Here is a 14,092-nt window from a genome sequence, read left to right as displayed (position 1 = left end):
TCCGCACAGTGCCCAAGGACGGCCTGCACACCTCGTCGGCCGAGTTGGTATACGGCGCGCCCCTGGTCGTCCCCGGGGAGTTCCTACCAGCCCCAAGGGGGCAAGAGGAAGATCCCGCAGCAGTCCTGGGCAGACTACGCGAGAAGCTCGGTAACCTGGCCCCCATACCCACTTCACAGCACGGGCGGCACCCGACCTGCGTACCCACAGACCTACAGAACTGTAAGTTTGTGTTTGTACGAAAGGGCGGGCATCGGCCACTGCTGCAGTGGCCATACGAGGGGCCGTTTATGGAGCTCCGGAACAATGGGTCCACGTTCGTGCTGGACGTTGGGGGGAAAGAGGAGGTTTTCACGGTGGACCGCCTCAAACCGGCCCATGTGGACCTGGCGCAACCGGCTGAGTTTCCGGCACCTCGGCGCAGAGGCCGACCTCCCAAGCAGGTTCTGGCCCAGACTGTGGACTTTGGGGGGTGTATCGCCGGTTCTGGGGGGAGGTTATGTGGCGACCCATTTCCTGGCACATCCGAACCGACTCACAATTAGATAGCCTACGGGGCTTTGCGAGCACAGAGCTTTGGAGCCTCTGCGCCATGGGGGGGCAGGTTGAGGGAGGCTTAAAAGTGAGGCTGAAGATTTCGAATAAAGTTTTTTCCTTCGACTGCAGTTACCGACTCCGTGTCGTAATTTTAGCGCTGCGTGTAGCACACCGCTACAGTACCACCTATTACTGTGTTGCTTGAGACTTCAATCAAATTAAAGTTCATACATCCAAACCAATGTATTAGGATTTGAAAATACTGCTTTTGTATGCTGGCAGCTGAAGAATTCAAAATGAGGAATAATTTGCGGACTTCAGATGAAAATACCAAAGAGACAACAGATCAACCTTAAGCTAACATTTTCAGAATAGGATGTCACTATGATGTCAGGCTTTGAAATGACAATTAAAGCCATGAAGAATTTAAGCACCTCATTAAGGTACAACCAGACACACCAAACAAACGAATGGACAATTCTCTCAAACAAAAGAAAATATTTTTCCTCAGATGTTTTATCTACTATTTTAAATCGACCAAGAAAATTAAGATGATTTTCAACAAACATGCAATAATTCATATTTAATATATCAATGGTACACCTCTCCCTTTCAATTCATACATTTTAGAAAACTGTAACTATGCCAATTCTTTGAAAAGCTATGTAATTTGATCCATTTTCCTGTTTCTTATTCCCAACACTGCATTGTTTCTCTTTTAGATATACATCCTATCCTTCTCTTTATAGCTTACTATATAATTGCCTCAATCACGTTCAGATTGGTAATGCAGGTCATCTCAAAACAACATGTTGAGCCAAAAGGACCGTTCCCATGCTGTACTGTTCTATGTTCTAAAACAATCGGGTAATTAAATCAATGATAAACTAGATCACAATTCTAGCAAGAGTGGGAACAAACCTGACTAGTATAAGCTAGAATTTGTGAGTATCTCTAAACTCCACTTTAACAGTTACAAACTCAATATACAACTGAATTTATACTACATGAAATCCCCTGGTTTCCTCAGCTGCATAAATCTAGGGAAGACAACCTCCGGCCCCGCCAAACTCGTGAGATTGAGGTGCTCTCCCACCCCAAATCTGTTTACATGGATGCTATGTAATTCATGACCCTGTTACATATTAGTGCTACGAAATAACAGACAGCACACCACATACGATTAAAAGATTATCTTCATGATTCTTAATTTGACTAAAGGGTCAGTAAAGAAAAGAACAAAAGAAGGGAAAAGGGCCCATTTTAATGAAACCATCTAATGTGCACAAGTTGGAGTTCACAGGTTCTCAATAGTCACCGATCCTCAATCAATCTCACCCTGGCTTCGTCAAATCACAGTCCCACTCCAGGTCGAATCCTACGACCTCTTTTCTCCTATGTCTTCCCTCTTCATCTCCTCTCGAACCAAAGCCCCGAGCCCAACCTTAGTGTCCCTCACCAGAGAAACCTGCCCTTAATTCAACCATCCTAATCAGATGGCACACATTTCTCCGTATCTCTTATCTTCAACAATAACCCAAACAAGCTGAAAATGGAGCCAGCTGAAAACAAGCTGTTCTTACAGAACTGCCAAAATGAAATACATACAGCATAAAAATATGAACCAGGGCATTATATACACTTTATAAAACACCAATTTAAGATTCAGATATACAAAGTCTGAACATATTTTCCAAACCTTTAGTTTTAGAGGATCCATTTCTTTCGTCATCTCTTCTCTCCGCATTTCTGCAATAGTTTTTGGTCCTTTTTTATCTGATGTACTGGAAAAACCCTGATCTGATAACAGATCCTGAAAATCATTTGCAGATACTTTTGGTTTTGGTCCTGAAATGTTAGAATAAAACTTCATTAATAGGAATTGACTAAGTTTATTCATGACCATTAATCATTAAAAAGAAAACATTTTCCAAAAATTTGGTGATTTTCATCAGGATGGAGATGAAATCGTGATTTGATGGAGGCAAGTTAAAACAAATAACAATAGTTTTGGAGGATAGGCTTAAATGAAGGGACATAGATTCTAGATTAAAGCAAGGAGCATGAAGATTCAAGGACTTATACATTACGGAAACAGATCCTTTGGCCCAATGTCCATGCCGAACAAGTTTTCCATCTAAACTAATCCAATTGCCCCCTCAAACCATTCCTGTTGCTATTTACCTGTCCAAATGTCTTTTCAATGTTGTATCTGTGCCTGCCTATATCAGTTCCTCAGGCTTGTAAATATGTCCCATAATTCTTTAAATTCTTCCTCTCTCAAATCCATGCTAATAGAATGTATAATTGTTACTTGTGCTTGTCCTTGTATAATTATCTACGTACATGTAATTGTTCAGTGTGGTTTTTTTTTTAATAGTGGTTGCAGATGCAGGTATTGCTTTAATTGAATGGGGCTATCTGCTAGGCTAATTGTTATCTATGGAAATGCAATGAAATTAGCAATATGGTATAAGATGACCAAATCATGTTGGTTCAGTCTTTTTGGCTCTGTTCTTTCCTCTGCCACTTGGGTCTCTTTCCCTCTCCCTCTCTCACATCACCTTCCTTCCCTCATGTTTCACTCTTGCAATGCTTAATAAAGACAGCCATAAGCAGCCATTTTTAAGACTCATTCTTGACTTCCAAAGAACCTCAGATCGGAAACTTCAGCACCCAACAATGCCTTCCAGTTTAAGATTACACTACTCAGAGGGGGAAAAGCTGACTTTGTATGCCCCTGATAATAATAAAATGCAAATAAAATCCGTTTGTTTTTAAAAACTGGTAGTAAAAATGTTTTTAAAAGTCACATGGAAAAATAACATATTAAAACCTACCAAATCCAGGCACTCGAATACCTCGTTCCTCCCGGCTTCCAATCACACTAAAATTGACATTGTAGTTGGGTTTGTTTTGGGCTGCTGGTTTTGGATGTGGTATCTGTTGGCGTGACGGTGTATTGCTTCCCAATGTTCTACCAGGTTGCCATGGACCACTGCCCTTTGTTGGCTGGGCAGACTTCTGAGTGCTCGTCCCTCCAGATGTGAAACTTCCACTCACAGAACCTGACAGAGGATGATACACAGACATTAAGACAAGAGCAGGACAACTGTACTGCTTGTATTTCATCTGTAGACATGCCTAGGATCTTCTCATGTGATAAATATAATAAATCATGTAGCAAAGTCATAACAACAAATTATTTCATTATGACAGTAGGAAGTTTTTGACAAGAATAGGCCATTCAGCCCAACAAAGCTCGCCAAACTCCTATTCACGTAGTGTTGAAGTAACTATTGAGTTTCGATTTGAAAGTTTCTAAGGTACTACTCTAACTACACAACTAAGTAGTTTGTTCCATCTGTCCACAGTTTGCTGTGTAAAGAAATGCTTCCTGATGTTAGTCTAAAATCCCCCTTTAACCAGTCTATACCTCTGGCCCCATGTCCTTGATGATGGATTAGTTTTGAAGAAGCAGCTGGCATCCACCTTACTTATACCCTTAATGATTTTGAACACTTCTATCAAGTCTCCTCTCATTCTATGTCTACTTAAGCTAAGAAGATTTAATACTTTCAATCTTTTTTCATAGCTCATACCCTGCAGACCTGGAGTGAGTCTAATTGCCCTTCTCTGAATTTTCTCTAGTGCCTTCACATCCCTCACAAAATATGAAGACCAAAGTTATACATATTAAGCATTCTCACATCAAACTGTGCATTCCTCACATAAATCCAAGCTCAGTTAAACCCTGCTGTTTGCTTCTGAATGGCGTCTCTTTAATCATCATCTCCATGCTCACTCTCTTGCAATCCATCCAGGTCCACGGACTAGTTGAACAAATAGCATCAATATCTTGGATAAAAGTATGTGGAGCAGAGAGAAGAGAGAAAGGAATGGAGGATTACAGGGAAAGCTGAAAAAATATACATGGAGTGGAGGAAGCCCCAAATGGAGTAAAAACAGTGGCAGACTAAATCAGCCCCAGGAACCCTATTCTGTGTGGATATAAAAATATAATCAATTAGCTTTGGTCATACTATCAAATTGCAGAGCCATTGAGTTGAATCAGCAGAAGTTTGGACATCCCTTTTAAAGCAATATAAAAAGTGAGGTGACGGAATAATAATCTGTGATCATCCAATGAACAGAACAGCTCATTTTAACTGGTAACTCCTGACACATCAATGTAGGATCAATGATAAGTAAATTTGTAGTTATCTGTTCTCCTTCCCATTCCTACACTGACCTGTCTGTCCTCAGCCTTCTCCACTGCCAGGGTGAGACTAAGCACAAGCTAGAAGAACAGCTTCTCATGTCCCCTCTGGGTAGCCTACAGCCTGGCAGCATGAACACTGTATACTCCATTTTCAGGTGAAATGCTGCTCTTTTTCTCTTCTCTTTATCCATCCAATTCCTCCCACACCCACCCAACCCCCAAAACCTTGTTACTTCCCCCCTCCCCCTCCATCACTCACATATACCTCCCACTGTGCCATCTGTCCTCCCCATATCTATCATTTGATCCCATGTTCCAACTTCTCTCTCATCTGTTTCCACCACCTACAGTTCTTTGTCACCTGTATCTTTCACCTCCCAGCCTCTGTAACTATTTCCACTCTCCATTCCTCCAACTGCAAAGGATTTGCCTTCCCAAAGTGTAAGACTTCTCACTTGTCCAGATTAAACTCCATCTTTCATTACTTTCCCCATATTTCAAACTCACTTATATTTCTGCTGAAACCTTTGACAACACAACTCCAACAATTTTTGTGGCCTCAGCAAACTTATAAATCTGCCTTACTCATTTTCATCCAAATCATTTCTATATATCTCAAACAGAGGTCCCAGAACTAACCCTTAAAGAACACCACAGGTCACAGACGCTCAGTAAGAATTACAGCCCTCCACCACTACCCTGTCTTCTATAATCAAGTCAATTCTACCAGGACTCCATGGATCCCCTGTATCAGCACAGAGCAGCACACCATTAGGTACCTTGTGGAAAGCTTTACAAGTTCATACACACAAAATTAACTGCTCTATCCTCATCAATCAACTTTATTATTTCTTCAAAAAAAAATTAATCAAGTTAATAGAAATGAGTTGAGGGAATCTTAAAATCAAGGCACAGATATGATTAGCGAATGAGATTTATACAAGTTTGTGCAAGTTATCAATTATCTCAGACTTATAGAATGTAGAACATGACTGTTTGGTTAGACATCCATTGGAATACTAATGGCATGAATGAGGAATTCATCAGCAGAGGAGCTGAAGCCAGGTATTATCTGCTATTATTAGCAAGGTTGAAATAGTTGGTTTAAGCAATGACCTGCTTGTAGTCAAAACCTCAACTCAATATCAAATATGACATCAAAAATTAGAACCACCTGGTTCTGTTACAGAAAATAGTGAGAAATGCATGAAGTTGTTGTTTTATAACATAATTCGTGATGGGCTCCAAAAATGTCTTCAAAATATTTACTTGGGGGGATTTTCTTTCCATTAGTGTCAAGAGAAGTTTTGGTGAAGCAGATATGTGTATCTTCAAAATAAATGAAAAACGTGCTCATCCAAAAGTATAAGATACATAAGATCCATGAATTCTTGGTACAATGGATTCAAAACTGGCTTGGCCATAGAAAAGTGAGGTCCTGTGTTTATCAATGATACTGCTAAGGCAACACTTGAAGCTGGGAAATACAAGGGGCCCAAGTGTAGATATTTGACAGAAACAGAACTGAATGGGCTTGGGAAGAGAAACAAATGTTGGTGATTCTCAGCTAACAATGGAAATAGTAAAAAAGGTAGTGGCAAGATTCTAGAAGAATGGTGTCAAAGTTACACCATGGTTACAGCCCTGTCAAAGGCTGTAATCTTGGTCAAATTAAGACAAATCACTTTTAAAAATTTCAGTCTATCATTGGAGATTGGGACCACAGGTGTGTATATACCATTGCTGAGACAAAAACCTACCAGGTAGGATTGAAGTTGTGGGTAAGATGGGTATGAACCTGGAAGACTGTAATGCATTCAAAAATTAAAAAGTAGAAATTAAAAAATAGGTGGTATTTGCAAGAAAGAAGAGCTGAGTGTGGTAGATTCCAAGGAGGAAGTTACCTGATAAACTTGAACCAAGGTTACCGATATCAGCAAATGGATCAAAGCTCTGCGACTTAGATTGACTAAACGATGTACTTGATGAAGAATCAGGTGCAGAGGTTGAAGTAAAATCTGAACCAAGAACAGACACAACCCAATAGATCATTTACAGGTGAGCAATAACATATTGTACAAGATGAACAATACTGGCACAACCTATAGAACATTACTCTAGGAATTGGCAAGTTATGTTGCAGTTTTATAAAACGCTGAGAGTATTGCAATCTGGTCACCCCATTACAGGAAAGATGTGGAGGCTTTGGAGAGGATGAAGAGGTTTATCAGGAAGTTGCTTAGATTGAAGGGCATGTGCTGGAAGGACAAACTTGGTATGTTTTCTCTGGAAATGTGGAAGCTGAAGGGAGACCTGACAGAAGTTTATAAAATTATGAACAGCATATATAGACAGCTAATATCTTTATCCCAGGGGGTAAATATCTAATACTAGAAGGCACATGCTTAAAGTGAGAAGGGGTAAGTTCAAAGGAGATGTACGGGCCACGTTTGTTACACAGGGAGCGGTGGATGCCTGAAATGTGCTGCCAGGAGTAGTAGAAGTATCCAAGAGGTTCCTAGATAGGCACATGAACATACAGAAAATAGAAGGATATGGACATTATGTAAAGGATTAGTTTACTTACACATTTTTAAAAATTTGTCCTTCAATAATTAGTGTAGTTGTATAATTAAAATTAACACACTAACTACATCAGTATACTAGCAAAGAAGCTTTGTAAACAAAGTGGTTATGCTATAATAAAAACAAAATATGCTGGAAACACTCAGCAGGTCAGGCAGCATCTGTATCTGCAGTTTCCTTGAATTTCAGATACCACGTCATTTCATTTAGTTTTAATTACGAGCCACACATTCAGGAAGCATTTTTACTGAGCAAATACTTTTATACCATACATTACTTTGTACAGTAGTACCAAAATCCTTTATCAAAACAGAGCATTTCCAGTATTTTTTGTTTTTATTTCAGATTTCCAGAGATGACATTCATTTATCATCTTGATTATTATTTCAGCATTCTCAAAATTTTAATTTCCACACCCTGAAAAAGAGGGGTATATTTCTAATTCTAAAATTAAAGAGGAAAAGATCGATGTACATATAGATAATGGTGATTTACCCTCTACCCTATTACTTAACAGACAGAACACTGTCCGCATATTTGCATTATCTGTATTTTGAATTCTAAATTGAATTCTCGGATTGAAATATAAAGTTGTTGTTGTTGTTCCTTTTCATGCCTTGTGGCACACTGGGCGGCATTTTTGTCATTTCCATAACATTTGATTTTTCTTTATGAAGCCGAGTTGCAAGCTTGACACTCAACCCAACACAGATGGAAAGTGTGCAAGGAGCGGCTAGACTCAAATTCGGAACCATTCGCCTCGAAGTCCGATGCTAATGCCACTACACCAACAGCCAGCATGAAATATAAAGTCCCAGGACAAAATTTAAAAATAGCCAGGGAATTCTCCATCAACTAACCATCAGTGAAATGGATTGGTCATTTATTGCATTGAGGTTTGTGGGACATCCCTGTTTGAAATTAACTGTGTGATTCCTACATCTCAAATAATTACAATGCTTCTGAAGTACCTCAGCTGGCTATAAAGTATTTTGAGTGCTCCAGAGCTCAGAAAGCCAGTCGATGTTTATTTTTCCCCCCAGTAATAAATAGTCCAGTTAATTATGAGATCATCAGACTGGTGTACTCAGTTTAGGGCTCTAAGGCTCAAAATTTTTGTGCCCAAGGCTGACAACTGTTTTGTCATTCTAAAAGTTAAGTTCCAATCAAGCTACAAGGTTTCAATCAATGACACCAAATCTCATAGAAACTTTTAAAAAAAGTCAGTCATCCTCTGTAGAAAGAGAAACAGGTCTGCAATACTTCCTCAGAAAGTTTCTGATGAAGAATATCAGTCCTGAACCACTTAACTTTCCCTCTTCATAGATGCTGCCTGTTTTAGTATTCTGTTCAGTTTCAGACTCTCAATACTTGCAGTTTCACTGATTTTCAGATACCACATCTCACTTCATTTAGTTTTAATTAAGAGCCCTCCAAACCGGGAAGCATTTTTATTGAGAAAATAACTTTTAAACCATGTATTACTTTGTACAGTAGTACCAAAGGCAACTTTGTTATTCTGCTGTGGAACTGTGTTAATGCTGGTGGTCCACATATCCCAGCCACTCATCAAGTCCGGCTGACTGGCAGAAGATGATACTTTTGAAGTCCCTGCTGGTGCTGCAGCCCCTGGAAGTAGGCACAGTTGGTTAAAATGAGCCAGCTCAAGTATTTTCCCATTAGCATTATTTATAAGGCCCCTGAGAAACATGATGAATATTTCTTTGAGATTTCAACTTCACAAGGTGAATGATGAATGGGGAACCATTGGAACTCTCCCACTCAAAGGGTAACAGAAGTTCACACATCAAGTTTATTCAAAATAGAGGTAATAGAATTCTGAATGTTAAAGGAAGGATACGTGACACTGGGGTATGGACACATAACACCAGAGTATGCACAGGTGACACTGAAGAATGGATGAGACACTGGATATGCGACACTAAGGTAGATCAGTCCTGATGACTGCTAAACCCCTGTTCCTACTCCTAATTCTCATGTTCTAGTGTAAGATAATAAGGGTCACTTTAGTTAACCCAAGAATTATTTAAATACTAATATATTAAGGGAAATAAAAGACTAAATGGTAAAAGTAAGATTTAGTAAAGAACAAATAAAAGTGGACTGTGATATGAATTTACAGTATGTACATACATGCAACTTAGAAATATGACTCTTAAGTGGCCGCAAGGAATTGTGCAAGTTAAAAATGAAAACTAAAATAATGAGAATAAGTCATTTGAATGCCTTTGGGAATAAAAGAAACTGAGCAGTGATTGTATTAAGATTTTAAAATGATTTGATAGAGTTGTAACAGGAGGACATAATGAAATTAGAATCAGGCTGTGGTGTAATAAAATGCTGAAACTCACGCACACCGGCATCAATAGATTTATACGGGGTACCACAGATATGATTCAAAAAGGGAGTTTGAAACACAAGCCATTCATGGTCAACTGAAGTGTGATACAGACATTCATTCCTATGTTCAGGGAGAATATATCAAGATGATTGTACATTATGGTGATAAAATAAGTGAAATGTTTGCTGTCTGAAAAGTAAGTTCAAGCAAACACATTAACTTAATTTTAAATCAATAAAGTAAACTATCTACATTATACTCTGTAAGTTTTGCAAATATGCTTCCTATGCTACCCAAGAAACAGAACAATAATTGCTCTTTATATTTTTCAAGTGAGAGCATATTATATAACATGTTTAGTGAAGCCTTTCCTTTTGTATAGTGAAGATTTAATTCACAAGAATTTCCACTGTTGTTTTCCCAGTGAAAGGAGAAAGGAAAACATGTTTTCACACTGAGCAGCACGAGGACAAGAAACATAACTCAGAGAAGATATATCTGGACAGAGATATTCAGCAGGTATGATCTCTGAGGATATTCCCTGATATTGAATAAATTCAAATAGAAAATACACAAAAGTGGAAGAAAGAATTAAGAATCCGAGAGTTAACTTTACCCATACTGAAGAAATCTGAGCTGGACGATGGATGAGGCAGACCATTTGGGGCTGAAAAAGCTGGAGGATTCGGACTGAAAAACTGCCCAAATAAATCTGGCTCGGGTTGATCTGGCTTGGCTGTTGACAATCCAGTAGCAAATGGATCAAAGGAGTCTGCTGATGAAAAGTAAATGAAAAGTGTTTAATCCCTTTTTTTGCCTTTATCAGTGAAAAGGACACGAGTAACTTAAGTCAGGACACATTAGTTGCTCTAAGGTCTAAAACTGAGAGCGGGTGACTAGGGAGGAACATCGAAGCTATGCATGTATTTGGGCATATTTAAAATATAATCCACTAAATTCATTCAGCACGTCTAATACTTCAGATTAGTATCTCAGGTGAAAAACTGCAAGATGCCAAATGCTTTAGCCTCGCTTGTTGATTTAAGGAGATATAAAATGGATTGCAGTCTTGTAATGGTTGTAAATGTTGTGGACTTGTGCCTATATTCCAAATTAGGCAGATATTAATGTAAAAGGAATGGGAGATACAAAAGGATACAGAAAACCTTCATCTATTGATTCATATTTAAATCAGTTAAATACATTGAAACGTAATAAAATTCTTAAGAGTTTCCCATGGCTGAAGAGTTTTAGAACCAAGGGTCAAAGTTTCAGAATAAAGGATAGGTCAACGTGGACTGGGATGAAGAGAAATTGGTTCATTCAGTATGGTGAATGTTCACTGGCCTCTAGCACAGATGGTTGTGGAGGATCAGTCAATGATTTCAAAAGACAATAAGTGCAGGAGTAGGCCATTCAGCCCTTCGAGCCAGCACCACCATTCGCTGTGATCATGGCTGATCATCCACAATCAGTACCCCATTCCTGCCTTCTCCGCTATCTTTAAAAGCTCTATCTAACTCTTTCTTGAAAGCATCCAGAGAATTGGCCTCCACTGCCTTCTGAGGCAGAGCATTCCACAGATCCACAACTCTCTGGGTGAAAAAGTTTTTCCTCAACTCCGTTCTAAATGATCTATCCCTTATTCTGAAACTGTGGCCTCTGGTTCTGGACTTCCCCAACATCGGGAACATGTTTCCTGCCTCTAGCGTGTCCAATCCCTTAATAATCTTATATGTTTCAATCAGATCCCCTCTCACCCTTCTAAATTCCAGTGTATACAAGTCCAGTCACTCACTCCAATCTTTCAACATATGATAGTCCCACCATCCCAGGAATTAACCTTGTGAACCTACGCTGCACTCCCTCAATAGCAAGAATGTCCTTCCTCAAATTTGGAGACCAAAACTGCACACAATACTCCATGTGTGGTCTTACCAGGGCCCTGTACAACTGCAGAAGGACTTCTTTGCTCCTATACTCAACTCCCCTTGTTGTGAAAGCCAACATGCCATCAGCTTTCTTCATTGCCTGCTGTACCTGCATGCTTACTTTCAGTTACTGATGAACAAGGACACCTAGATCTCGTTGTACTTCCCCTTTTCCTAACTTGACACCATTCAGATAGTAATCTGCCCTCCTGTTCTTGCCACCAAAGTGGATAAACTCACATTTATCCACATTAAACTGCATCTGCCCACTTACCCAACCTGTCCAACATCTTCCTCACATTTCACACTGCCACCCAGCTTTGTGTCATCTGCAAATTTGCTAATGTTACTTTTAATCCCTTCATCTAAATCATTAGTGTAGATTGTAAATAGCTGCAGTCCCAGCACCAAGCCTTATGGTACCCCACTAGTCACTACCTGACATTCTGAAAGGGACCCATTAATCCCTACTCTTTGTTTCTTGTCTGCCAACCAATTTTCTACCCATGTCAGTACCCTACCCCCAATACCATGTGCTCTAATTTTGCCCACTAATCTCCTATGTGGGACCTTTCTAAAGTCCAGGTACACTACATCCACTGGCTCTCCCTTGTCCATTTTCTTAAATTCCAGAAGATTAGTCAAGCATGATTTCCCCTTTGTAAACCAATACTGACTTGGACCGATCCTGTTATTACTATCCAAATGTGCTGCTATTTCATCTTTTATAATTGACTCCAGCATCATCCCCACCACTGATGTCAGACTAACTGGTCTATAATTCCCTGTTTTCTCTCTCCCTCCTTACTTAAAAAGTGGGATAACATTAGCTACCCTCCAATCAGCAGGAACTGTTCCTGACTCCATAGAACATCGGAAAATGATTACCAATGGGTCCACAATTTCTAGAGCCACCTCCTTAAGTACCCTGGGAAGCAGACCATCAGGCCCTGGGGATTTATCAGCCTTCAGTCCCATCAGTCTACCCAACACCATTTTCTGCCTAATGTGAATTTCCTTCAGTTCCTTCGTTACCCTTGGTCCTCTGGCCACTATTACATCTGGGAGATTGTTTGTGTCTTCCCTAGTGAAGACAGATCCAAAGTACCTGTTCAACTCGTCTGCCATTTCCTTGTTCTCCATAATTAATTCACCCGTTTCTGTCTTCAAGGGCCCAACTTCGGTCTTAACTAATTTTTTCCTCTTTACATAACTAAAGAAGCTTTTACTATCCTTTATATTCTTGGCTAGCTTACCTTCGTACCTCATCTTTTCTCCCCATATTGCCTTTTTAATTATCTTCCGTTGCTCTTTAAAAGTTTCCCAATCCTCTGGGTTCCTGCTCATCTTTGCTATGTTATACTTCTCTTTTATTTTTCTACTGTCTTTGACTTCACTTGTCTGCCATGGTCGCCCTTTACTCCCCTTAGGATCTTTCTTCGTCTTTGGAATGAACTGATCCTGAACCTTCTGCATTATTCCCACAAATACCTGCCATTGTTGTTCCACTGTCATCCCTGCTAGGGTATCTTACCAGTCAACTTTGGCCAGCTCCTCCCTCATAGCTCCATAGTCCCTTTTGATCAATTATAATACTGACACTTTCAATTTTCCCTTCTCCCTGTCAAATTGTAGATTAAAACTTATATTATGGTCACTACCTCCTAATGGCTCCTTTACCTCAAGTTCCCTTATCAAATCCGGTTCATTACACAACACTAAATCCAGGACTGCCTTCTCCCTGGTAGGCTCCAGTAGAAGCTGTTCTAAGAATCCATCTCAGAGGCACTCCACAAACTCCCTTTCTTGGGGTCCACTACCAACCTGATTTTCCCCTCTACCTACATGTTGAAATCCCCCATAACAACAGTAGCATTACCTTTGCGACATACCAATTTTAACTCTTGATTCAACTTGCACCCTATATCCAGGCTACTGTGTGGGGGCCTGAAGATAACTCCCATTAGGGTCCTTTTGCCCTTACAATTTCTCAGTTCTATCCATACTGACTCTACATCTCTTGATTTTGTCACCCCTCACAAGGGACTGAATTTCATTCCTCACCAACAGAGCCACCCCAACCCCTCTGCCCACCTGTCTGTCCTTTCGATAAGACGTATACCTTTGAATATTCATTTCCCAGTCCTGGTCCTCTTGCAGCCGTGTCTCTGTTATTCCTACAACATTCATACTTGCCAATTTCCAACTGAGCCTCAAGTTCATCCACTTTATTTCTTATACTTCGTCTATTCATATACAGTTGACCCTCCTTATCTGCAAGGGATTGGGTTCGGGACCCCTCGCGGATACCAAAAAATGCTGATGCTCAAGCCCCTTTTTCAACCAGTCTCAATGCAGTGGACCTTGGGACCCAGCGGAACCCCAGACCTTATTTAACCTGTCTCAGTGCGGTGGACTTTAGGACCCGGTGGCGGAGCTCTGAATCCGCGGTGT

The 14,092-nt window shown here is 40.1% G+C and overlaps 1 protein-coding gene across 4 annotated transcripts in view; it reads right to left on the bottom strand.

Moving 5' to 3' along the window:
* gak (cyclin G associated kinase) overlaps window positions 1-14,092 on the bottom strand; it is a 143,251-nt gene that overhangs the window by 10,257 nt on the left and 118,902 nt on the right. Inside the window, exons 22-26 of one of the 4 annotated variants that reach the window (XM_059974607.1) lie at window positions 10,324-10,482; window positions 8,831-8,974; window positions 6,664-6,777; window positions 3,378-3,605; window positions 2,237-2,385 (exon numbers count right to left, since the gene is read on the bottom strand). In XM_059974607.1, the coding sequence (XP_059830590.1) occupies window positions 2,237-2,385; window positions 3,378-3,605; window positions 6,664-6,777; window positions 8,831-8,974; window positions 10,324-10,482 (794 nt within the window). The remainder of the gene's footprint in view (window positions 1-2,236; window positions 2,386-3,377; window positions 3,606-6,663; window positions 6,778-8,830; window positions 8,975-10,323; window positions 10,483-14,092) is intronic. The other 3 variants (XM_059974609.1, XM_059974608.1, XM_059974610.1) reach the window with 3 other exon arrangements.

This window comes from Hypanus sabinus, chromosome 7, assembly GCF_030144855.1.
Source record: "Hypanus sabinus isolate sHypSab1 chromosome 7, sHypSab1.hap1, whole genome shotgun sequence".
Lineage (NCBI taxonomy): Eukaryota > Metazoa > Chordata > Chondrichthyes > Myliobatiformes > Dasyatidae > Hypanus > Hypanus sabinus.
The sequence above is the reverse complement of the archived record's forward strand: the minus strand, read 5'-3'. Positions and strand labels throughout refer to the sequence as shown.